This window comes from Corapipo altera, unplaced genomic scaffold, assembly GCF_003945725.1.
Source record: "Corapipo altera isolate COAL_440 unplaced genomic scaffold, ASM394572v1 2c, whole genome shotgun sequence".
NCBI classification, from domain to species: domain Eukaryota; kingdom Metazoa; phylum Chordata; class Aves; order Passeriformes; family Pipridae; genus Corapipo; species Corapipo altera.
In genome coordinates, this window is record NW_020884923.1 from 5,243,867 (window position 1) to 5,270,142 (window position 26,276).

A 26,276-nucleotide genomic window follows, 5' to 3' on the forward strand; every position below is an offset into this window, starting at 1 on the left:
CACTAGTATCTTTAAATGCACTTAGATACTATACAATGGTATCTAAGGCTACAGACAAGCAAGAAACATAACTACCTTGTTCCTATGTTTTGTGGAAAAAAAGAGACAGACAGATAGTATGTATCCTTTTGACAAGCTGTGTTCATAGAATACCTTCTGGGTTGTTTGTTGAAACAAAGGAACTTTAAATAAAAAAAAAATGTAGAGATCATGCAGACGGGTTGAGTGGAAATAACTAAAAAGCTATGCAAAAATGCTAAAAGCAAAAGAAATAAAGAAAAGGAAGAACCTTATGCATTTCTCCATGAAGATCTCCTACCTCTTCTCTAGTGTCTATGGCAGAGCCAGGGGTGGTGGCAGCAGTGCTTACTGTGGTACTGGGGGCAGTGCCTGATGAAGTCACTGAATCTATCTCTCCTGCTACATCGTTGATTTCCCGTGCGATGAGAGCCAGATCTTGACTGATCCTAGTAATAAAGAGAGTGTTACAATCTCCCCTACAAATACTTTTGGGTCAGTAGAGCCCAACTTTGGCAGCCTTAGAGGTTTTGAGTTCCAGTTCCTTATAACTGTGCTATGAAAATGTGTATGACCTGCTAAACTGAAACTTTATTTGTAGAACCATACAAGAAAATTTTAACTGAAGCTTGTAACAGCATGCCTTTCTAGAGGAAGAAGGTAGAAGGCAATCTCAAAAGACAGAGCATCTTTGTTTTCTTTCTAGGATTCACAGGCAGACATGTGTATACAGTATATCTAAGACAGTGGATGCACTGTAAATATTGCACAGACCTGCATACATGCAGTAAATCTGAAACATTCAGACAGCGTTTAGTTTATACCTTAGTTTACCTGCTTGCAAAAACACATCTTCAAGACCTCTGACTATCTAGCAGCCCTGCAGCTCACTCACGTGTCTGAAATTCCAGACCAACACCCTAAATCCTCAAATTTAATCAAGACAAGTTTTCCAGTGGGAAAAACAGAACATATTTTTTAAAACCTTGGCACTACAAAAATACATCTGAATTCTCAGCTGAAGATTCCTTTTCCTTTCTTCTGATCCACCACTTTAAAAAAAATAGCTTTGCTCTGTATTCTGCTCAGAACAGGGAAGAAGCTTGGTTAGCTCAGCTTGTGCTACTCCTCCACAGGACACCCCAAAAGGAGGAGGGAACAAGAAAAAAACTCCCACAAAGCAAAAGCTAAAAGCCCTTACTAACTACGGCACCCTGAATCTCCAGCTTGGATCACACAGTTCAGAAGACCTAGAATTCAGAGCAGACTGTCAAGTGATCCCCTATGACACTTCTGGCTGAGAGGACTGAAGGCACAGGAGTCAACAGAGCTACTTCTGCATCGCCACGCGGTGAATTGCACCACCCACCACTCAAGCGGAAGGAGCAGCACAGCTATGTAATAGTGACACACATCAGGCTGGACAGAGATGGATTGTTCAAGGTGAGCTTCCTTCTGCTCTTTATTTTCACTTTGTCTTCAAGTCAAAAAGAACGGACACCACTGACCTAGAGATAGTTTAAGACTAAGTGAGCAGAATTTCAACTTCAAAGGCAAACATAACTTAAATTTCCAGTCAAATTCCTACACTGTATTTTGTGCCTAAACATCAGCAATATAAGTGAAACTTTGTGTAGTTTAGGTACATATATAGTTGAGATAAGGCTGTAGAAGATTATCTGGCAATTACCCATGACAAGACAGTATTTCTGATTTTAAACTATCAAAGACTGGAATAGTAAAACATAAAACAAGTCAATTGTTCATTTAAATAAATTAAAATATGATAAGAGTCTACTACTAATTAATTTAACCTAATTACTACAACTTTTGGGTCAATTTTAATTTATATTTCATGTTCTTATATATATATGCCATTAAAAATCCAATATTCTAAGTAGTAGAGATACTCAAACACCTAATTCCTTTGTTTCACACAATCATCTAACTATCTCCTTAAAGACAGAAATTGCTAATAATCACATTTGAATTTCTGGGACAAATTCTGGTATTTAATGGATAGTTGTAAAGAAAATAAAACCCAGGAGATTTCAATTATTACCAAATCCTCCTGAAGACAAATGTTATTAAACACCATAATCAAAAGCAGTATCAATCAACTAAGACTTAATTCTTCACAGAAATCAGCAATGCTTCAACATGCCACAACCACTTCATGTGAGCTCTTCCCAAGCAATGAATATTACATAAAATGTCAGATACTTATATAAAAATGAATTCAAATGAATCCTGAGAGTATCAGAATAAACAACTCTAACATGGATGGCAAGTAACTTGGTAGACAATTATAACAGTCAAACACCAGTCAAGAGAACAAAATCTGGAATTATTTTCAATGTGACAGTAATAGTCAGTACTCAATTAAGTTTCTGTATAGAAACAATACAGGGCACTAAACAAAAACCACTGTGAAAAAGAAAACTAGAAACCAGTTGTGAGTAGTCTGACTTTTCAAAAATGAAGTGTTCAAGTAATTCTACATTAACTTTTAGAAACAGAAAGTATTGGTTAAGGAGTATGCTTTGTGTAATCAGGGACAAGAGACTTAGGTTTTAGGTACATGCTATTTACTCTGCTGCAACTGTAGGTTGCCTTGCAGATTTTTACTGCTTCCTGCATCACACCTAGCAATCACAAAAGGCAAATCAATTTATTCACAGAGGCAAAACTAAAACAAACCTCAAATTCCCTAACCCTCTCAACATGCTCCAGTAAATATTGCTATTAGATTCACTCAGTGAGCAGACTCACACAGCTACATAGCTACATAGGGAACAGACTCAGTTTTCAACGCACTGGAAAAGGTGAGAACATGGAGCCTGGGATGGGGAGAGCATGGCTACCTTTTCAAAAGCTTGGAACTCTAGTTTTTATTTAACTGTAGGGAAAGAATACCCAATATCAGAAAAAAGAAACAGGAATGCTTCTAAGATATCTGTAATAGTGCTGAACTGCTGGATTACCAAGAACATTTTTATGCTTAGTCTACTAGTTACACTTCCTATACTGAGTCAGTTGATTTTGTAACAATACTTTAACATCCTTAAATAAAATATAGGTGAAGCTCCTGTTATTCCGAGGGTGTATACTCCCTCCATGTCAAAGTGGCTTTAAATCAAATTTACTTATTCCATTAAGTTTTTCTAAACATCTCTCTCAATTTTTCAATTTTATTAACATCTGTAAATTGGGAAGTCTGTGAAAAGTGCAAACTGGTCAGTCAAGGAAGACCAGTTAAAACACAATATGATGGCAAAATGGATGCAATGAAATGTTTGTCATACAGTCTCTACAGTACTTTCTGCTGCACATGTATTTTATGAAATGCTTATCCTTACACCTGCCTAATAGAATCAGTTATTCAACAACAAAAAAATAAATCAAACAACTTAAATTAGAGCATATAATCATCTATTCATTTTTTAAAAACTTTAAATAGAGTTGAAGGGATTCTGATCACAGAGGCTGGTCTGAGGGCTGAGATGGAAAAAAACCCCATGGTAGACAACGACAGAGAATATGGTTAGCAAGGTAAAAGGAGTGGAGACAAAAAATCTTATAAAGGACAGAAGTTAAAATTAAAGCCAGGGGAGAAATAATGTGAATCATTACAAAGATATATGGAGGCACGGAAAAGATCAACTAGTGACCTACAGCAGTGGGGGTCAGCAGAGGCTAACCAAGAAAACTGGTACTGGAATCAGTGATGATAGATGACTAATCTGGAATTTCTCAAATGATGATTGCTAGTTTTCTTAACATTAAATAAGCTTATTTAAAGCAGTTTGTGTGAAATTTCTGTATAAATTTGGCAATACTCATTTGAGTCTCTCACTACTTCCACTGAAAATAAAGCTGAAGAGGCAGGGTAACAAAAGGTACACAGCCTTCAAAACAAATTTAAAACCAGTATATCAATGCAGAAAATGGTAAGAATCCCAAGGGAAAAAAAAGCCCTGCAAACCTAACTATCAAGTGAGTTTAGACCGAATCATCAACTACTTCTAGTGTCAATCTCTCCCAGATAAGCAAAACCTACCAAGAAGTTTCACTGAAGTAGAGGTTAATCAGTACTTCTTATAAGGAGGAAGTAATACGCTATGGCTATCAATTGTTTTTCCCCACATACACACAGTCCTCCCTATAATAATCTCTAACTTTAGATTACTAAAAAGAAAGAGATGTTTTAGGAAGATGATTTTGAAGATGTGTATTTCATGATTTATCTAGATACTATGAAACTTCCTTAGGTATCTTTTGTGTGCCTCTCTGGGCCTCTATATCTTCCCTTTGCACAGATCACACTAGAAAAACAAATGCTGAAAAATATTACCAAGAAGAGGAAACAAAAAATAATTAATCATACCAAACAAAACACCTCCATGGTATTAAGAAAATACTCCACAGTATTAAGAATAATCTTAAAAGGAAAACACTTTTCCTGTTTAGGCTTCCAAATTAGGTTTTTTGAAAAGCTTCGTAACCTGAACACTGACATCAAAGTATTAAATAACATTTGTATACTTATTTAGTTTTATTTATTTTGTGCAAGTCATCAGAAGTTTTCACTGCACGAGTGTTGCATGATATGGGAATAACTGGTTACCAGAATGTAGAACTACCTGTTCCTTGGTTCAGCTGAAGCAGAGTTGATATTAGCAATAACAGAGGAATTAATATACTAATCTCAGATACTTGCAACAAAAAAATATTACTTTTTGATGAATACACGACTTATATCAGAAAGTATCTAACATGAAATAATATCTAGATAAATCAAAAATTAAAATGAGAAAATGGTCTTTTACATTGCCAAAATCACTTTTTTTCTCTCTCTGTCACTTGTGCATTGATCTGAAATTTTACCTCAATATGAATGTAAAGGTAGTACAAAATCACATATACTTCAGCTTCAGGAAATACACTAAGTACCTCTGCAAGTCCAACTAATGCAACTGAAAGTTCATCTTCTGGGACTGGGCTATCCTAAGTCAGAAATTACTATAATTTTCCATTAAAAAGAAATGTGCTGGTAACATGAGTGTTCTGTCTGCCAGTCTCTCATAAGAAGAATTTTAAATTACTCATTCAGTTAGTGAGTGAAAGCAGTAAGTAGAGTGATATAGAAAATTCATTAGCTCAGCTCTCCTTTATATGCACCTGCATAACTGGTCAGGTAAAATTCTTTGTTATTTTAGAGGCACGCCTTTAAAACCAACCTTGCTATCTCTTCTCGGTGAGCTGTCCAGTCACGAATGTAGTCTTCCTGTTCCTTTATTCTGTGCTTGAATGTATTGCTACTTTGAGCTGCTGTCCCAGAGCTCTGCAGTCGTGTGGTTTTCAGGGCTGGAGAGGTACGTAGACGGGTATGTTTAGGGGAATTACGGTTTGATCCGAATTCATCTTCTGAGGTGGAAGCATAATCTGTAGGAAAGCGCCTCCATCTTGCACTTACTAAATTAGTTTAATTGTTAAAAAAGAAATATTATTGCATCTTAAATAAGAAAAAAACAGTATTATTTCAGTAACATCACAAAAATACACAACTATTCATTATCAATCCCCAAATACCTCACAAAAGGTTTATTTACTACATCTTAAAAAGCAAGCTACAAAATTTGTGTTAAATAATAAATACTGATTAATAAAAACACAAAACTGATGCTCTTTGTATAATGATGAGTAAAGTAAGATGTAAAAGTCAGTAATTGTATATGAGCTCAAGCAAACTATTACAAAACAAGGGCCCAATTCATTAACATTAAAGTATATAGTCAGATTGCACTTTTTCTGCAGATTTTTTCCCAAATTTCATTCCAGGTGTATGTGATACACAAAAAAAAAAATGAAGAGACATGAAGGAAGGATGGAGCTGGCACCAAGACTGGGACGCATGCTTACATAAGGAAAGCATAAAACTCACAGATGGTGATAAGGTCTTTTCCAACCTTAATGATTCTATGATTATGTGTTTAGTATGGAAATATGTAAAATTAATATTGTGTTAAAAAAATCAGTTGCACATCTATAAAAAAGGAAGACTCAGAGAAAAAAGTTTCCTTTATTGAAAAGTTCATTTTCCAAATGAAAATACCTATTCTGCAAGTCACATCCTAGAATTATTTTTCAAGATTTTTTCTGTTTTTTTTTCTTTTCCAATCTGACGATTGTTCCCTTTTTAAGCAACTCCCTATAGACTTCTACATTTAGCACATAAAAGCATTATACAGCTGTGCTGCTGAAGACAACCGGAAGTACAGGAGAACTGAAATTAAGCCAGAAGCTTTCGTCCCCCTATGAATTACTGAAGCTAAGAAAATGCATTTCAGATATGCTGTCCTCAAACATTCCCTGCAGGATGAGATAGCATTAAGCGCAAAGGAATCCTCATCATCACAATCTTCTAAATTATTGCAGAGGATTTAATCCCCCAAACTCACTGACATTCATGAGGCTCTAGAAGTATTGTAGAAAATTAAAAAAATGTCTGATCACCTCTTGGTAATTTAAAAATAATACATGCAAATGACATATATTGTTTTTACTATTACAAAATAAAAGAAATAATACTGATTTCTCCCGAAACATCTAAAAAAATATTATAAAGGAAGTATACATAAATATGAATTTAAGTAACAAATAATGAAAGTAATTTTTACTTGAGAAAAGATCTGTGTAATGCAGATTACAGTATGTAGAATATAACATCGGTGTATAAGCTTACATCTCTTCCCTCATATAAAGAATGCATTTTTAACTGCTGGAAATAAAAATGTGCTTGTGTAATTTTTTTTTAGGTTTAAATGTGGGCTTCAAATCATGTCCAGTTGTACTTTTTAAAAAAATATTCTAATTTTATTGAAGCAAGTAAAAATGTCTCTCCAATCATTTACTGATCTCTTTTTAGAGGTTTCGAAGTTGTTTGATCTTAGGGAAGTAAATATAAGCAGAAAAAGCACATTTCCCCACCAATAGCATGCAAGCAATGTGTGACCAAAGTCCAAAGAACTCTATGAGTTGGGCCCACATTTCATCATCCATTTTTGTTTAAATTTTTTGTCCAGATTATATATATCAAAATAAATATAAAATTTATCTTAAAATCTCTCAAGTGAGCTAGTCCAGCAACTCAGCACTGTACAATGAGCATATGTAATAGTATATTTAAAAACTAAAAAATTGAATGAGAAGTGAAATATCAGAAACAGATTTGATTTCTAGTACTCTACCACTGTAAGTTTCAACATCAGGATCTGGGTCTGGGAGAAGCTTGGATTTCTCTGTGTACAAAATAGTGTTTTATCATGTTAATTAGTTTTAAAACATTCAGGTTAGAAGCATTTGCTTAAATAAAATATATTGATGAAATTAGTCTTAGGTCCTCTTTTCCACCCACACTTTTTTAGGAAAAGATTATGCATTCAATAAAAATAAAGACTTTTGTAAAGGCTTAAACATTTCAGAGATACTAACTGAAATGGCATCCATAACAATTGTGTACATAGTATCATAAAAACCCTCTCCATTTTCAAGACCAATAAATTTTAAGGCCTTAAAATGTTGGTTTTCAAATCATCAACGGGTATTATCAATGGGTTTCTCCTTATTATGAAGAAAAAGTTATTGTAGGCCTAGCAGTAAAAATTTCAAGGTTGTATAATTCATAACAAGCAATATCCAAGCACTTTTCCCAGTAAGGTAGCTATGCATTTGCAAATATATGCTTTTAACACTATCTATAAATTATGCAGCCCCGAAAGGTCATTGTAGTTTATGTACATTCTGAAAGTTATTGTGCAATTGCATATCTCAGACACCAAAGACTGTGAATATCAGTACCACTAACTAGAAAATCCTTCAAAACCCTGGCTAAAATAATCAGCATACGAACCTAATTTAGTGACTACACTGTGAGGGGTAGAATGTCCTGACAACACATTAAGCTGACAAGTTTGGTGATTTGGACACCATACTCTCACTTTTAAGATCTGAGGATAAACTTGATTGAACATGTTCCTTAAAATATATTCTACTCTCATTGGCACATTGCCTTCTCAAAGTTTATCCATTTCAAAGATCCTGAAATTTGGTGCTCAGTAGTGCAATAATACTAAAATGTGCTTAATAAGTGTTTTCTCTCCATTACCAAACCTTTTTTTTTTTCCCCCCCCAGTTATCTCAACAGCTTTGATCAACCTATCTACCAGCCATTTGCAATCACAGTCAGGTCAGCAAGCCAGCAGAGCTGCTAAAACACACCTAGTTGCTCAAGGTGTCTCTGTTCTTACTTGATGTTTCATTTGACAGTGCAGCTTATCAGTTTTGCACTAGGTCTGATCCTGCTGTTTGTTATCCTAGTACATAGCTCCTTCTGTAACACCATCTTCAATTTTTCTTCATTGTTGTGAAAATAGGTCTTTGGTCTTCTCTGTTTTTATTGATCAAACTCTACTGTTTGATCAGACCTTTCATTGCTTGTGGTACAAAATTACTAATTCTGCTTCCCGTGTCTTCCCAGTATTGTTAGCTATCAAGCCTCCCACCACAGAAACACCCTGGTAATTACTTTAGTGCTGGCAATTCTCATCCAAGATGTTCCATTTACATGTTTGTCCTTTCATATAAAAGTAATCAATACTTCACTGTATCAAATCAGATTTTTGAAATTACAGACTTGTTGACAGCTCTGACAATTTTAATGCTATTATGTTGCAATTCATCCATATGAAGTACAAGACAATAAAAAAACGCCCAGTGAATATATGTTTTTCTTGCCCTCTATTTACAGGCATGTATGTCTGAATATTGACTTGGGAAGTGTAGAAATAACTTTCTCTTTTTAGGTTGGATTTAAGAAGGGATCAGTGTTCAGTGATCTGCAATGTGGTAATACTGTTAGCTGACCTCTGATGAGATAACCCAGAAGAAACATACTTAACACCTTGATAGCAACCAGTCTTCTGGTAAAAGAAACAAAACTCTAAACCTTATTTGGTACCAATCATTCATTTTCCAGTCTTTCTATGTCCAGGGAGAGAAGAAAATATATCCCTGTAATGCCTCCATTAAATGTGCCTCAAGTAAAACACATTTAAACAGTTGAGGCACTTTTGTCAAGCACTTCATTGGTACTTTCCAAAACTGGACTTTTCTAGAAATAAAATTAAATTCAGGAATTAAATAATTTGGATCGAAAAGGTTCTGCTGTGTTCTACTTTTATATATTTCATACAAGTAACACATTCTACCCAAAGATGATTTGAATACGTTAATCTAAGGTTAAAATTATAAATAATACCATCAATAACTAGATGCATTGGTAGTTATTAGCATCATATAATTAACGGGAAAATGCAGACATTCTAAGTAGTGGTCAATATATCATAGGTGATGTATATATATATATACTCCTCTATACACTAGAAGATTACACCACATTCAAAGTAATTCAGATTTTCAGTATAATCTAAATAAACCAGTAAAAAAAATTACACAATAAGGTTACTGATGCAGACAAAATCCAGAACTCTTAATCCTAAACAGTAGTAATAATAGTTTTTACTTACATAGTAACAAGACTTGATTGATTTGTTAAGCTATGATTTTCTTTCAAAAGTATCTGACTGCTTTATTAATGGCTTATTTTGGTCTTTACATTGATAAGCTTCTCCCTGATCTTAATATATATTACCTGATAAATTTTTTTATGACAGAAGTTATTCCTACTGTAGATTTTTCTAACAACAGGTTTTTTAAAATACCTAGCTTATTATGTTGGGGTAGCTCATGAGAGGATGGTATCTTTTCTTTCTTGAAAACAGAGTATTGTATACAAGTTACAGTAAACTTTGAGTGTGTAATGCAAGCAAATGAAATGAACATTAAGCAAAGATGACTGTGATAGACTAGTATACTGGGAAGAGGAAGATACACCCACTCCCCTTAAAAGAAGCAGTAAACCACTTCAATGCAGCAACCTTTAAAAAGTTTAGGAAGTTGGCAAGACTTCACACGGACACAAAACTCAAAATCTATATACAGTTTTGTGAAAAACCAAAAGAAGCAGTGAATTGACAACATCCAGGCTTTACCTTTTCAAAAATCAGCAAAATCACAATGTGAACAAGTATTAAGTATTAAAGTAAACATATAGAAGTCTTAACTGACACTCTTCCCTGACCTAACATTGCCACCTTTCAGGCTGCACATATAAATTCAAAACTTCAATTAAAATTGAAAATATGCTACTTTTCCAATTATATCTTACAAGGAAAGACCAAGTTTTTCTTTGAAGTTTAACCTTTCTTTTTTGTACCTTTCTAGACACCTGTCATAGTAGCAAACAGATTCAGCTTTACAGTTCAGCAAACACCTCATTTGTATCTCAGCAGAAATTTCTATTCAGCTAATAAATGACACAGCAAAAAGATACCTGCCTGGGGAATACACACTGCTAAGAATCCTAACAAGGTCCATTTGTGATATACCAGCAACAACAGGACAGCAGAAGTGTGGGAATTTAGTATTACAGTTGTTTATATCAACTCTCAATGGGATGCAGGAAAAGAGACTATAAAATCTCAGTATCAACACAAAGCACTGGAAGCTACTCCATTTATTCTGTTCTTTCTTAGACTGTGGATTGGCTGCAAATACAGTAAAGCTGGTACTGTGACAGTTCTAAAAGCAAGTAGACAACTATTTTAGATATTCACTCCACGTTAAAGTTCACTTATTTATAATTACCACATTTCAATTTTGGTTGATTTAATATTGCTGCTGAAAAAACCTACCAGCTTTTTACACTGCTTCCACTTAAGAGTGTTGACTTCTAACAGAACAGCAGGTTAAAATTCATTGATTGTACAGATTTTTCCTTCCACACATAAGGTAACATTATAGTAAAGGAACCACCACACCAAAGAAGACCAATATGATTTGGAAATCATGATAAAATCATAAATTGCCATGATTTAGAACACAGAATGGGAAATAATCCAAGGTAAGGCAAACATTTCAAAAGAAATTACTTAGCTTTATGATATTTAGTTAGGTAGTGCATAATTTTTTCAACTAGTTCCTTCATTGTTATTATTCTTAAAAAAAATCTCACTTTCGTAGTTCTGATTGCATATTTACAAGCCTACCTTACAAATAAGTACTATATCTTCTAGGTAGTAAATAGTGCTTCTGACCTTTTGAGTATCTACTACTATGACTTGAGCAAAGAGATCTCTGCTCCGTTTTTGCAGTAAAGCAAATCAGTACCGACACATCTGACTGCCCCAATGCATTAACTGGTTTCAAGATGAAAAATATCCAAAGACTTAAAAGATTAAAATTTCTTGTCTTTATGATTTTCAGTGAGAAACCTCCCCAAGCCCTGAAAAAGAAGCCTCTTACTCCAAAGAGTGCATCAACTAAAACTCAACAAATGTTTCATAAGAACTCTTTCTTAAATCATTTTTTTTAAATCCACATACTAAAAACATCTAGTATTGTATAAAATTATTTCAAATAATCTCACATACCTGAGGGAGAATTATGTGCTGAAGCCAAGGATTTGGATTTTGAATCTGAAAGTCGAGAAATGCTATTGGCTCGAGTTCTAGCAGAAACTTTACCGCCATCTCCTCCTGCTAGCAACCTTGAACCACTTCTGATAATAGCTTCTGGGGTACGAGATGAGGCAGTGCTTCTAGTTATCGTTGCTTCAGAATCACTACGTGCTGATAAAGAGCCAAGTCGATTTCTGCGAGGTTGAGCAAGTAAGTCTATTCTGGAAATATTTCTCCTCCCTGATGGAGGTTTTGACGTAGAACTTGTAGTGGACACTTCGGAAGCCACTGAAGCCTTATCGGCATCAGCAAGCTCGCTATCTGAGACTTCACCAAGCCGTGCTCTGCGCAAGAGAGAAGTCCTTGTGGGACGAGGTCTTGGAAGAGTGGTAGATTTACTAGACTGACCAAGTGCAACAGGAGAGGTTTTTGACTTAGTTGACTTTCCTTCCATCTTGGAATGTAAAAGTTCATCTGCTGAGGCAAAAGGAACTCTTCCATGTGATTTGCCAGAGTAGGTTTCCTGGTCAGATGATAAGATATCAGAAATGGCAGAATGAGGTACACTAGATGTTTGGTCATCATCTGTTAAATCTACCGATGGTTGTCTCATTCTTCCACTGGATTGCACAGTTTTGCGAGCATCAGCTCTAGACCCACCATCTGAAGATCGACTTTTAGTTTTCTTTTCCATCTTTTCCCTGGCACTTGCTGTAGAAGATTTTAAAACATCCTTTGAAGGGGAACCAGTGGAACATCTATCTTTATATAAGGTTGTAAAGCTCTTCCGCTTCTGCGTGGATTTTCTTTCAGTGTCACCAGTAACGAGACTGATTGTGCTGGCTGTATCGACATCTGATTCTGGTGATATGGAATTATCTCTGTTATAACTAGGAGTGTCAGGACCTTCATCAGTTTTATTTTCTTCACGCAATTTAGCTTCAAGGAAAGCCATCACAGCTTCTGTGTCTTTTAAAATGAGTGTTGTATCTAGACTGGAATCAGTGTCCATTGAATCACTTCTGTCACGTATCCTGTTTGCAGATACTAAAGGGGCAGCAGATCCACTTTGCTTATTAATGTGAGGAATAAGTTCTATAGGTATATTTGTGCTAGGCTTATCTATTGTAAAGCTACCTTGTCTCACTAATGGTTTTGAAGATTCCTTTTTTTCTCCTCCAGGTGTTTTAGGGCTGTGTCCTCTAATAATTTCCTCATTTTTTCTTCTTCTGCCCTCAACCTGTGCCAATTTAATTTCTGCTTTATCTGTAACATGTCCAGGAGGATTGTCTTGATTATCCAAAGTTTTAGGTGACGTAACAGTCTCCTCCCTACCTTTCTCAACCTGATTTGCAGCAGATTTTGTAGAGGATAATTTTGTGGGTGTCCAATGCCCTTGCTCCTTTCTTTCTTGTTGTTGAATTTTTGCTAAAGCTTGTTTCACCACAGAAGTTTCTCTGCCAATTTCAACTCTCTCTTTACTGGAAGAGCTGGGGAAAGAAAAAACTTTGTCTCCATTAGCTCTGGGTGAAAGACCATTCATTGTTCTGGTTGACTTTGCATCTGAGGCATGACCCGGAGTTTCTTTCTCCTGAAGTTCAGTGTCTTGCTTTTCACCTATTTCTGACCTCTGATGAGATGTAGCTTTTGCTTTTGAGTTTTCATTCACTTTCTCCTCTTTGGGAAGCTGCGGAAGTGTCCTCCTCTTTCGCTCACCTTGGCTGGTCATAGAAGCAGCTGAACCAGCACTTCTAACAGAAATACCAGACTCACTGATGTCTGTGTCTAAAAATGAAAGAGAAAAAAATATCTGATAGGACATTCAACAGTAAGGTAAATAGATTAATTTTTTAAGACTGTGTAAGACTAATGCAACAACATAGAACTGAAAAAAGTCACCAGTCTACCCTGCTGTTCTATGGCAGGATTAATTATACTTAGACAAACACAGGTTTGAAAACATTTAACAAACTCTTTTAGCCAGCTGTGTAAACTAGGATCATACATACAAACTAAGTTTTTATGATCTGACAGTAGGTTAAAATAGGTACATAAGAAATCACTGTTACATCAGCATACCATTACAAGAGGAAGTAGAAAGCGAGTCTTACATTCCTAAACCCCTTCAGGACCAAATCTAGGAAACACCTTCAAATCTAGCAAAAAAGAGTTAAGAACCTCCTTCTTCCTCCCTACTTGCCTGTTCTACAGTTTACAGTCTTGTCTCATGGAGAGACTACATTCTCTCCCTTCGAGACCTCCCCTCAGGCAAGAGGCTGCAGTGCTGGAGATACTCAGCACTATTGAAAAGCCCTACTCACGAACAAAGAACTTACTCTGGTTGAGAGAGAAAAAAAAATGCTTTTAACCCAAACAAGACACTTTAGTATAGAAATATATGGAAAATGTATAAAAAGTATCAAAAGAATGTAATACTACCGCTAAAGAACTTTCACTGATGCTGAATAACCCTGTTTTAGTAACCAAACTATTTTTCTGCAGATGACTGTGCCCTCCTTGCTCATTTAACAAACACAGCAGTTGTGCTGTCAGAAACAATCAAAGATAATATAAATTTCTCTATGAATTGCTCTTACTTTGAATACTTGGATAGAAAAAATTCTTTTTGCAGTTAATTTGCCAGCTGTAGCAATATAATGTCACACACTTATAAACACACATCTGTCAATTCACTTTTTGCCAGGAGAGATCTATGAACAACTGCTCCGCATATTCTGTTGGGATCTTCCTCTCACGGCTTGCCACCAATACTGGATGTTCCAGGAATATAAACTGGAGTATAGGGCTTCCCTCTCTGGAATTCTCCAAGCAATTAACTGAATATCAAAAATCATACTGTATGTAGAGCTGCTACTTTCTATCTGTGTTCTTCAATCTATTTTTTCTCTTTGCACAGTGTCACACCTTTGATGAAGAATGCGAAATGACTCACACATTTTTTTCTATAATCCATGTTAGGATATTGATTTTGAGAAGAAGGAGGTATTTCTGAAATCTAAGCAAGGTTTTCTTATGTCTGGACTGTTTTTTTCTTGAAAATTATGAAAAAAGTGAAAGTTCAATGAAAATCAATATGATTGCTATCTGTGAAGATTGACTTCTCTCAGACATACCCATCTGATCAAATATTTTATATATACATATAGGTACATAACTTGCTTCTTGGTGAATTTCAAACAGCCTTTAGTAAAAAAAATGTGTGGGGTTGTTCAGTGTTGTATTTGGCTACTAAGGTTTCTAAAGAAGATACAGGCATCTAAGTCAAGAAGACATTTTGTGAAGTGGTCTTCTGACATATAACAATTTTACTTTTGTTACACCTTTGGTGCTTGAATGCTTTCTTTATCTCTCCTTAAATATTTTAGAATTTTTGCAGCATGTGTACGTGCTACACAGTAGTTGCTTCACTTTACGTCATAAAGTTCTTATAATGGTAAAAGAAGCCCTCATCTCTCCAAAGAAGATCCTAGTTAGTGTCCCATCTGAAAGTGACAATTTAAAACAATATGGAAAACAAAAGACCACCAAAGCCCCCAATTACCACCCAAAGGATCAGTCTCAATAGCTATGATTTTATGTGCCCTGTATGTACATCCAATCCTCCCGAACAGTGCAAAATTTGCTCTTGATTTCCATTATTCTATGTATATCAGATAATTTAATTTTTCCCCTTTCCATCTCCTTTGACTTTCACTATCCTAGGCAAAATTCAACGGTTCTGAGGGGAGGAAAAGCTACGATACAAGCAGCAGTTACTAGTAAGAATTCTTTCATGCATTGACACAGAGGCTTGCATTATGCAACATCCAAAGCAGAACTTCTTTGCAAAACTTCTCCCAAAGATGATCATAACCTCTAAAGTGAAGTTGGGAGGAAGAAAAAAGCAGAGAAGTAAAGTAAGGTAAGCAACTCCTTTGTAGTCAAGAGTGTAGATGTTAAAAACCAAACTGCTTAAAAATCAGAAATGTCAATAGGTAAACTATGGAGAGACATAGCCTGAACATCTGGCTCTACAAGAAAGGGAGATAAAGTTGTTCATTGCTAAGGTTTCTGACATTTTCAAGAAACATAGAAGGTTTTCTGTACTTCCAAGGTAAGGAAGGATACTATGCTTCAGCTGAATACTGGTCTCTCATATTGAATTGTTTAATAGTCATTATACTAAAGTATAATTTGGGGCCAGTACCAAGAAAGATGTAAAGAAAAAAACATACTATGCAGACCAACCCAAACTGCAGTCAAGTGAAAGTTTCTCTAATATTAAACAGTTTTTAACTTTCCTTTTTCAGTAACATTCAGTGTAATCCTGGCACTCATCTGCCATGCCAGACAACACTACCGCTGAGCTTGTTTTTACACTGTTTCTGCTAAGAACTTCAGGTGAAGATGAGGTATTAAGAGTAAGAAAGCTGCTTAAGTAGTGTACATAATCATTTTTTTCTCCCTTTCTTAGGTTTCTTCAGCAGAAATACGACAACAAGAACAGTTTTTAATACCATTTTCTAATGGAGCAGGCACAGATGACTCCAATCTCATGTCATCTTCATCATGACGTGTGTGATTAGCAGCCAAACTGGCCCACTGCGATACCCAACGTTTACCTCCAGGATTAGCAGAACCTTCCTAAGGAAGAAAAAAAACCAGACAAAAATTACAACTGTTTGATAAAAAGCATGCCATTTTTCCAGGTTTTTCCTGAATAAATATGTCAGACACTATTTTCCTGGAGGAAGTTGAAAAAAAATAGTTTACCTCAATAAATTTTAGAGTTCCTAGCTCTAGAACGGCAAACAAACAAACAAAACCTATATAGCTGCAGAATCAGTACCAAATAAACAACAGTTCCTAGTGCAGTGAACTTTTAAACATCAGAACCTATACAAAATATATCAGAACATTCGCTAGTTCTAAGATCAGGTTATTTCAGTCCTCAGCTCAGAAGTGCAGGAAAAAAACATGGGGTGTGGGGTTGCATTAAATAATTAAAAATGTGCTTCAGGAAGACAAGAAAGTGACATTTTACCAGTTTAGAAGACCCTCCTGTCCAGATGAAATATTGTATTTACTTCATTATAGAAAGACTACCTTAAGGACTAAAAGAGTAAGGTAACTTATGAAGGAAAGGAAAGGAAGCTCAGATTATTTGTTTGGTCTAAACAAAAAAAGAAGCAAAGACTAGATTTAAACCATCCTACTGGGTAACAGTGAAGTCACTGTCATCAGTATCTGATAATTTTTTTTGCAGCTAAACTAGAAAGAAAATTAATTTACTTTCTTGATGGTAAGGCTTTTGAAACCTTGAAAATTTTTAAAATGTAAACAAGTATAAAATTAAACCATCTTCTTGTGTTCTTATATAATTTTTTTTCAAAAACTGATTTTCTAAATATAATGTAACATTACTGTGTTATCAAATATATTAGTCTCTCTTGCTTATATCTCCAAATAAAGACATCTGGTAACTGCCAATGCATATATATCTGCGCACACACGCGGGCTGTACACTATCAAAGGCTTTATAGAAATTTAGATAGTCTAATTTATTGTACTCAAAAGACAAAAGTACTGAAAATGACAGAAATCACTGCCTATAGTTCCAAAGGAGTTACATAACCATCAGCAAGTCAAATGAGCAATAAAAGAGATGGGAAAGCTGTGGAGATACGAGTAACTTGCTTAATAAAGACACTTGTAGGAGTTGTTCCAAAGGTCAGCTGGAGCTCTGCTGCCTCTTCAAATCTTCACACTTCTATTCAAAACGTTGATTTTTGCCTAACGCCTTGCCTGCTCTGGGTCTTTGACCAGGAACAAACTCTATATATTTTATAAAATTTATTTAGCAGAAATGGAATGGTGAACAATGTCACCTAGTGCATAATAACTTCTTCCAAATTAAAAGTTACTTAGACTTTTGAAAAACTTGAATTTAGGATCTTGAATTACTCCTGATTAATGCAAACAAGTGCAACATCATGAATCTCTTCCACAATATTATGAATGTAGTAAATCAGAGATGCACCAAGTTATTTGTTTGAACTATTATACAAATTTCCACGTTTTGAATTAATTTTTTAGAATCAAAATGTTACAAAATTCAAGTCTAATAAAAGCAAAGGAAGGCAATTCAATGTTTGTTATTTATGGGCATTCCTGAACACAATGCAAGGAAAAGGGTGCCAGGAAGAACACTAGAAAAACCCTGTGCATGCAGCATTTATGCACTGACAACTACTACTGAATCCTGATTTTTCTTTCTTATCTCTAAACTTTCTTTTCTCTATTTCCTGTTGGTACTACTGAACTTCCATCTTTAATAAAACAATTAACTACAGCCAAATCCAAACATAATAGACATCCCAACTGTCTTTGGCATAGAAAACTCCAACTAGTTCCTTCTGTACCACCTAACCAATTTCAGAGATAGATGTGTCAGAAATCTGAATTCTACTACAAAATGGGGAAACATATTAAAGGCTTCACAGACTAACTGTAGTAAAGCAACATGATAAATTAGTTTTCTCTGAATGTAATTACACTGCCCAAAATGGTTTCTACATTACAGGAATGTAAATGTGTGCTTTGCTAACTCTCCACATATACAAGCAAAACCAACAAAGCTATGAAAAGCCGTTTCTTCTGATAGTAGTTTAAGCACATTGAAAAAGTGTGGTTTATAAAACACACATCTAAAAAGTCACATATAGTTATCCTAATGCTCTTCCTATAATCCATATTAATTTGCATCTTACAGGTTCTCAAGTAAGCATTCCTTGAAATCTTCTCTTCAGTAACAAAAAGAATTTCCTTGTCTTTCAGAAAAGCTGAGTTTACATATCAGCTACCACCCTTTTAACTTCAGGTTAAATCTGCTTTCCTTTATGCTTATTGCACACACAAAATCAACAGGAGTAATAAATCTTTAGAAAATGTACTGATGGATTTCTGTGGACTGATTATTCAGCCTGAAGACTTAGGGTTTCAGGCTCCACACCTGAAAAAAATCCACAGCACACACATTATACCTGGAAGCATCTCTAATACTTGGCATTTCAGAGTAGAATAATATTCTTTTAAAAATAAATTTCAACTAGCTGAAATTAATTAAATTTTAAAAAAAAAAGATGTAAAGATGTCTTTTCAGATACATAACTCCAGTCAGTTCAAGTTGTAAGAATTGTATTATGTCACCTTTCCAAAAACTGAAGTGCTGTCTTGCAAGCAGTTCTTTTAGTCCCTCCCCACTCCACCTCCTCCAGAACTATATTCCTCCAGGGGTGATGATCTTTTTAAAAATTTTCGTACATGCTTTATTTAAAGCCAGTGTCTTCAATTTGTTCCTGGAACAACACTGACACCTATCTCAAACGGTTCTATCTCCTTCTGTTACATTTACTCCATTTATACATCAAACCCCAGTACCCATCTCAGCTACTACTTTGCTAGACTAAATGAACAGCATTCATCTGTTCTTGTAAGGTAAAGCTCCATTCCCTTAATAATCTGAGTAGACTTCTTTGTTCCTTCTCTAGACTTGTATTCGCTGTTCTCAACCAAGAATAGTAACAATTCCAGTGCTATTATTACAGAAGAAGCTTCGCCATAGCAGTAATACTGCCCTTTTGTATTAATACATTTCCCAAGCATCCAAAGGTCCTATTTGCCTTTTCACAGTCATATGCTATTGATGACACATCATCCTACATCTCAGTACAGCATCTAAGTTCAAACAAAAAAGCAAGTATCAAACTTCAAACTGAATGGTTTGCTCTTTAGAAGGACAGGAAATCAGTGTAATTAGAGACAACAAATGAAAAGGAAATACAGCCTCTAAATACCCCACTTCTAAGAAGCAATATAGCAAACATTTACATGAATGAAGTTATTCAATATTCAGAATGTCAGCAGTACTATTTAGTTTATCTTCAGTGGGAAAGACATGAAATGGGCACTTGAAACTGCAACAGGAACATTGTAGTCAGTGGCACTGACGACCCTGGAGATGAAGAACCAGGTTTCTAACTGTGCTTTGGTCTTACAAAAAAATAATAAAAAAACCCAAACAAACCACAAACCAAAGAAAAAACAGAAACACATCAAAGACAATGTTGATAAACCATTATTTAAGAGCTCTGGTTAGACAACTGACCACTGAAAATTAAATGAAGCTGGATGGATAAATGATAGCCCAAATGCCTACAGCATTTTAATTTATCAAGTTCACATAGTAAGAATAAATAATAATAATAACAACAACAACAGTAATACTCTCTTTGTTCTCTACCTTATTTAATTTTTGTTGTTAAATCACACTTACCTTGGTTGGCAAGTGGCAGCTTATAATATAGAAAATAAAAACATTTAAATATTTTAAATAGATGGATTTAGTACTTTTATTGCCTATATCTAATCATTGAAAAGGCAAGAACCAGAGTATTCAGTCTCAATCCAATCGTGCCATGACATTCAGTCTGCATTTTATTTAGTCTTATGACAAACACTACTCCAAAGTACTAAAGATTGTCATATCAAAGGAAAAGTTGAGAATTTCTTTAATAAGAAAAGCAGTTTCTAGGTCTTTTCCAAGCATATTATTCATGATACTTCACAAGCTCTGTAAAGTTATTTAAGTTCAGAATAAATTTTCAACCCCCAAAGTGACTCTAGGTGAACCTGCCCTACCTTGGCCATCTTTTCCATCATCCTTACTTGAAATTTCTTAAATTTCTATTCTTTGTTTTTTCTATGTTAATCATGTTCTGGCTTCCCCTCATTCTGCTAAACCATCTACAAGAATAACTGTGATGGGCAGCTGGAATAAGGTCCACCCACAATCTGAGTGGACGCAAGACTAGAACACTGAGCTACCCTGAGCGTACCTGACTGTTTAGCCAAGATCTTCAACTAGGTTTATTAACTTATGATCTGGAGCTCAGTAGTGCAATAAGTCTTCCAAAATCCACAAGCAGAAAAGTTTGTATATGAGAACATGACGCCCACATACTTTACAAATCAAACACATTTGCCTCTTCCTTTCCTAATGACAAAACAAATTGAGAGGAAGTTTTGGCAGTAAGACTATAGATACAACAATCTTCTCTCAGTAGTTATCCTCATGATTGTTTTCCCACTATTTCCCTACAAAACACAACTCTAATTTTTTGAACTAGCTTCTCTTTTACTTCTACATATCTATCAACCAACTTCTATTTTTAACTTTCTCTGACAAGCCTTTCTTCCACCTTCATCTGTCCTTGACTCTTCTTGTGCTAATCCTTGCTATATCCACATTGCTTATGTTGGTTTTCCTCCTTGACTTACTAAACAATTTTCATTTTTTTCCCCATCATCATAACTTGTAATAGTATTTTAAATTATGCTAATACCCTATTCTATTGTAATATACAAAGACCTTTTCATGCAGCCACAGTAATAAAATGGCATAATTCTTCTAATTTCAGCCTGAATCAAAGTGAGTTTTAGTATGTTGTTGCCAGAAGGTTTCTTAAACCTGCCCTATGATTGCAGAAGTAGTCTCGGTCCTCTAAAATCAAAGCCTGTTATTTGCAAAATATGACACCTGGAAATCCGTATAATGTTTATAAAATATATCACATATTCTTCTGCTTATGAAATTATAAAAGTCGAAAAATATCAATACTCCTGAAAACTGATATGGCACAAAAGAGCTGAATGCTGCAAAAGGCATAAAAAAAGGAGAGAAAGAATGTGGTTGCAGATTTGTGTAAAGCAGCAAGGTGAAAGGCAAAGTTAAGCAAATTTTTCCACTTGATATGCCTCTGCTATATGGCAATAATTGATGAAGCAGTAATCTTAGGGAAACTAGTCAAAGACACTCCTCTAGACTTCGTGTCTCAAGACTTCACAGTAACTAGAATACAACCATGATAAACCACACCTTCTCTAGGAGAAGCAGATTTGTAGATACTAAAATCAGCATATTTGCATAGCAGGCACACTACGTCATACTTTCAGCTCTTGATACATTTTAAAAAAATGCTTAATTATAAAGTTTGCTAATTTATAGGATCATACTTCAGAAACAGTCTCCCAAGGGAAGCAGAAGTTAGTGTGATGTGCTTCATTACTGTTATCAGATTAATTCTGCTCCAGTGTGATTCTGTTCTGTTCCAGACAGATTTCAAATTACAGTTTAGCCATCACAATGATATCAGAATGTTTCCCAAGATTTCAATATGAAATACCATTAATATCTAGCCTGTGTGCATATTCTGCGCCATTTTTCTCTGCTTAATCTTTCACTAACTGATTAAATTATACTGCTTCTAAAGCAACTAATATAAGTGACTTATTATGAGTGGCATCTCACTGAAGAAAAATTGTGATCATAAAGACCTGAAGTCCTCTGGCTTCAGAAAAAGAATCTGAAAAGTATTATCCACCATTTTTTCTTAGCTGACTTTGTATCACACATTAAATGCATACATCTTATTTCTGAATTTTAGTATTATTACTTTTTTTGGGCTATAAAACATAATCAGCTTTTCCTCAGTTCTGTTGCATAATTTACAAGTAGTGTATACGGTGCCAACGTATGTTGCAAGGAAACTCCTGCTACATTTCCAATACACTGGTGTTAGTACACATGGAAAGGTAGCAAATTTTAAAACACCTTCACAATGTAACGTGCCTTCTCTGACGGAGAAGTTTTGATAATGCAATAAAGGCCAAAGAAAAATAAAATACTTATAGATCTGAGCCAATGTTTTCCAGGCAAGATTTTGTTTGCTGTTTAACACTTACTGGTCAGTTCTTAGTGCTCTCTCTTATTGGAAGAAAAAAGAAGACCGTCAAAAATTAAATTCTACCTCTGTGTCAAGAAATCCAGTTGTACTCAGTGGTCTTTTTTCTTCCAGCACTACTGTAGCAGAATTTATAGCCCAATCTTTTACTAAATCTTTCTGGTTCTCGTTGATAACAGGCCTATTATAATCCTGGCTGTCATCCACTCCAAATACCTGAAAATGAAACAACATTACATTCATTAACCCAATACCATCCTGATACAATGTTCAATGTTAATGGATGGATGGTGGCATGCTGAAGAGTGAATTTAAGTAGGTTTTGTTGTATTATGCTTATCTGTCATCTTGGTGAATTCTACAAATTAAATATCAGAAATATCTACAGTAATTAAAAAAAAGAGTGGAAGTCTATATCAACACCATGAAAATTCAAGGAACTGCTAGTTGGAATGGTCAGATATGAAAAAATGACACTTTGATGAAAGAAACAAAGGGTAAAAGCAAAATCATTTAAAAAACCCATTTTACCAATTAAGGAAAAACCCAATACTGGAACCACAAAATTTCCAAATTTTTGCTATTACCTACTGAAAACAAGAAATACAAATGTTTACATCTGCTACTAATATACTTATTATTTCTCTAATACAAACAAAATTTCAGTTTTTCATTTGTTAGGGACTTAGCAGATGTTAGAAGTCCACCAGGCCTCATGAACCATGTAGACTCATCTCGTTCAAGATATGACTTGCCACAGTTCTTTTACTACACTGTTTCCTAATGATGCTTATTTTAATCCCTTCCACTTATGACAAAAGTAATTTTCCCATGACATTTTATAACCGTTGTTCAGGAAAAATGTTATTACAACAGCAATTTAGTAATAAGTACTTAAGCAGGAGAGCCAGAATACTATCTGTCAAATTTCTTGTGAGTTACAGATACTAAGGAACATGATTTCAGAATTGATGTATACTTCAGAGGTATTTCAGAGAATTTTGTATCTTGGAAACATGTAATTTATAAAATTTTTAAATTTCTGCCTAACAAATTCACTACTCTACTACCAAGGACTTAGACATTAAAAAAAAATTTACAGAATAAAATGAACCTCCCCCACACATTAAAATTGGAAATTAAAAAGAAACTGTTAACATAGAAAATTGCTTTGTCTTCTAGAAAGACAAAGAGAGGGAAAGAAGGATATGATCTTCACAGATGTTATCCTCCTGTAAAAAATACTACTAGGGCAAAAGAGAAAAAGAAGTACAGAATTATTTTTTCCCCAAAAGTGTTCTGTAATTCATGTTTGCACAGGAAAGCTTGAGGACTGATCTACTACAATTCTGAACAAGGTTAGTGTGTTTAAAAATGGATTCACCACTAGATGGCCACAAACTATAATGTTAGTTTCTGAGAAGCAGACAAAGGAAAAAATAATAATTAAGCACCCTGCCATTCAACTGCTTATGCTCTTCTAATTGTCCAGAAAGACTCTGCTATAGTATTTCTACATTTATACCTGAAGAAGCTTTCTCAAATGCATTTGCATTTCGCTCTCATGAAAAAAGCCTGCTTTCCTGCCATTTTACAATGCAGGTATGCTCCCCAATTCTCAATTTATACAAAAATTATGTCTGGATACACTTAATCAGAAAATGCTTAAGAGTATTTAAAAATGTTTATTTACTTTTTTTAAAAAAAGAGTGATATGAAAATTTTTTGTTTTAATGATATGATTTGCACAGTTGTAGCAATTTTTGAAGATGCAAACCAATTATCATCCATTGACTCTTTTCTTTTAATATATCACTATTCTGCAGACACTTTCTTTGTGTAGCACAGTTCCATTGATTACAGGTTTTACATGTTCTTTTAAATGAAAGGAAATTCTGTTTTTATTGCATAAGCACCCAAAGGAAAATATTAATTCCACACTTCCATACCTAATCAGGGCTACAGGAGCAAATTGCTGCCTGTAAATTGCTTCTTATTATCTGACAGCACATTGATTTACCATTGCAAATTTCTTTACTTGTATGACAAATAACAGCATCTAATGCAAATTTCTTTACTTGTATGACAAATAACAGCATCTAATGCTTCTTTCTTTCAGTCTTACCTTTTCTGATACTGAACTCCTGTTTAAGCAAATTGGGTTATTCTTCTGATATTACTGAACTTACAGTAAAACCAAATCTGAATGTTGCCTATTTTTTTTCTGTGAAAGATAGTATGGGTAGCATTAAGGCCCATATAATCGATTTACCTCCTAATACTACTACTAATCAGAAAAGATAAAATATTTGGGGACAGTATTATTAGACAGAGAAAAAATCTTCAATAACTGTGTATTTTTGTACTATAATTTCATTCCACATCTAAGAACACTGATATGTGCATGCCCGTGTCCCTGTCCAAGTTCTACAGCTACACAACTGTAAAGTTCCTCTTCTCACAAGAAAAGATTCACACAAGTGTGATATAGCCCAAAGACCAAATTTCAGACTTGTGATTTATAAAATCCCTTTGAAAAGTTTGTCACTAACACACAATTAAGACTTTAAATACAAAAACTATACAAAAGATAAAAGAACTCATGTTCAGTATTTGATAAAATTGTCTCTCTACCATCTAGAAAAATGCAATTTGTACTTTATGGGTTGCTACAATAAGGTATGTGCGCAGGCTGTTGTGACTTGAAGCCTGAACAGAAGGACACCTGTATCTTCCTACAAAGACTAAATACATTCTTCAAGGCTTCCAATTCTTCAGATGTTTCTGTTCATTAAATATCTTCACAGTTGTAAAATCCTTTAAGGGATGTCTAGGAGATAACTTAATGAAACCAAGAGAATCCTGAGGAAATGCTGATGACATGCATCTAAGCATCTCTTATCTACTTATACAAAAAATTGAGGTTTCTTTCTGTAAAGCCTTTATTTGTCAGAAGCAGAAGGTACAGCTTTAAACAGAAGCAACCATAAGATTATTTTGATTACGTGTGTTTTGGGGAAGAAAAAGATGAAGACAGATTCCACAGTACGGATATGGACACGTTGAGCTATTTGAAAAATGAGAAGAAAGACTTTTTTATTTTTTATAAAGGAGGTAAATGGATTCTACACATTCATCTATAACTTCAAGAACTTTCCCAGCCATCGAAAATCACACATATCCAGCACACAGCTGTCAATAGAAAATAAAAACTTGCCTGACTCTTTACACTCTTTTTACATCACTGTAAATAATGACTTTCACAAAATCATGATCTTGCATTTTTTGAGAGAATCTTGGGAATGAGGAGTAATGTAAAAAAGAATAAAGAGGAGTAATGTAAAAAAGAATAAATAAATATAAAAAACAATTCCTAAAAGCATTAAAAAAACCAACAAACCAACAGATATTAGTGCTGTTTGTTTTTTTTAAATAGATGTAATTTAAAACTGAAACTACCAGAAAAAGATATTTCTAAACGAACAGCTTCCTATAAGCAATCATTCTGGAAAGTTAAAAGTTTTCTGCCCTGCTTTGCCCAATCATTAATTTTTATGAAATTATATTTTAGCAAGAAGATTACATTACTTCATCCTGAATACCTCAAGTTTCATGAAGTTACAAAAAAAAAGGATGACAATTTGCACAGAATCCTTGTAAGTGGACTGATGGAAAAATCTAGACATGGCACCAAGTTGCACCATTACACGGGGTTCCTGTAGGGTCCTGCCACATTTGTAATGGTAGAATAGTCAGAAACACGGTATAAATTGTGGTGGTGGTATTTAAAAATGACTATTTTATTATTATGAAGCATGGAACAATTTCCACAGCAAATCAGGACATTCTGAATGGCAAGAGAATGACAATATTTGCT

At 34.7% G+C, this 26,276-nt stretch overlaps 1 protein-coding gene across 11 annotated transcripts in view; it reads right to left on the reverse strand.

Annotated features, from left to right (window-relative positions):
* Positions 1-26,276, reverse strand: part of CEP170 (centrosomal protein 170) — a 98,569-nt gene that overhangs the window by 11,998 nt on the left and 60,295 nt on the right. For 2 of the 11 annotated variants that reach the window (XM_027657317.1, XM_027657308.1), the window contains 6 exons: positions 22,466-22,615; positions 16,115-16,241; positions 11,571-13,382; positions 7,269-7,319; positions 5,259-5,493; positions 290-467 (listed from right to left, as the gene is read on the reverse strand). In XM_027657317.1, coding sequence (XP_027513118.1) covers positions 290-467; positions 5,259-5,493; positions 7,269-7,319; positions 11,571-13,382; positions 16,115-16,241; positions 22,466-22,615 — 2,553 coding nt within the window. The remainder of the gene's footprint in view (positions 1-289; positions 468-5,258; positions 5,494-7,268; positions 7,320-11,570; positions 13,383-16,114; positions 16,242-22,465; positions 22,616-26,276) is intronic. The other 9 variants (XM_027657313.1, XM_027657312.1, XM_027657309.1 and 6 more) reach the window with 9 other exon arrangements.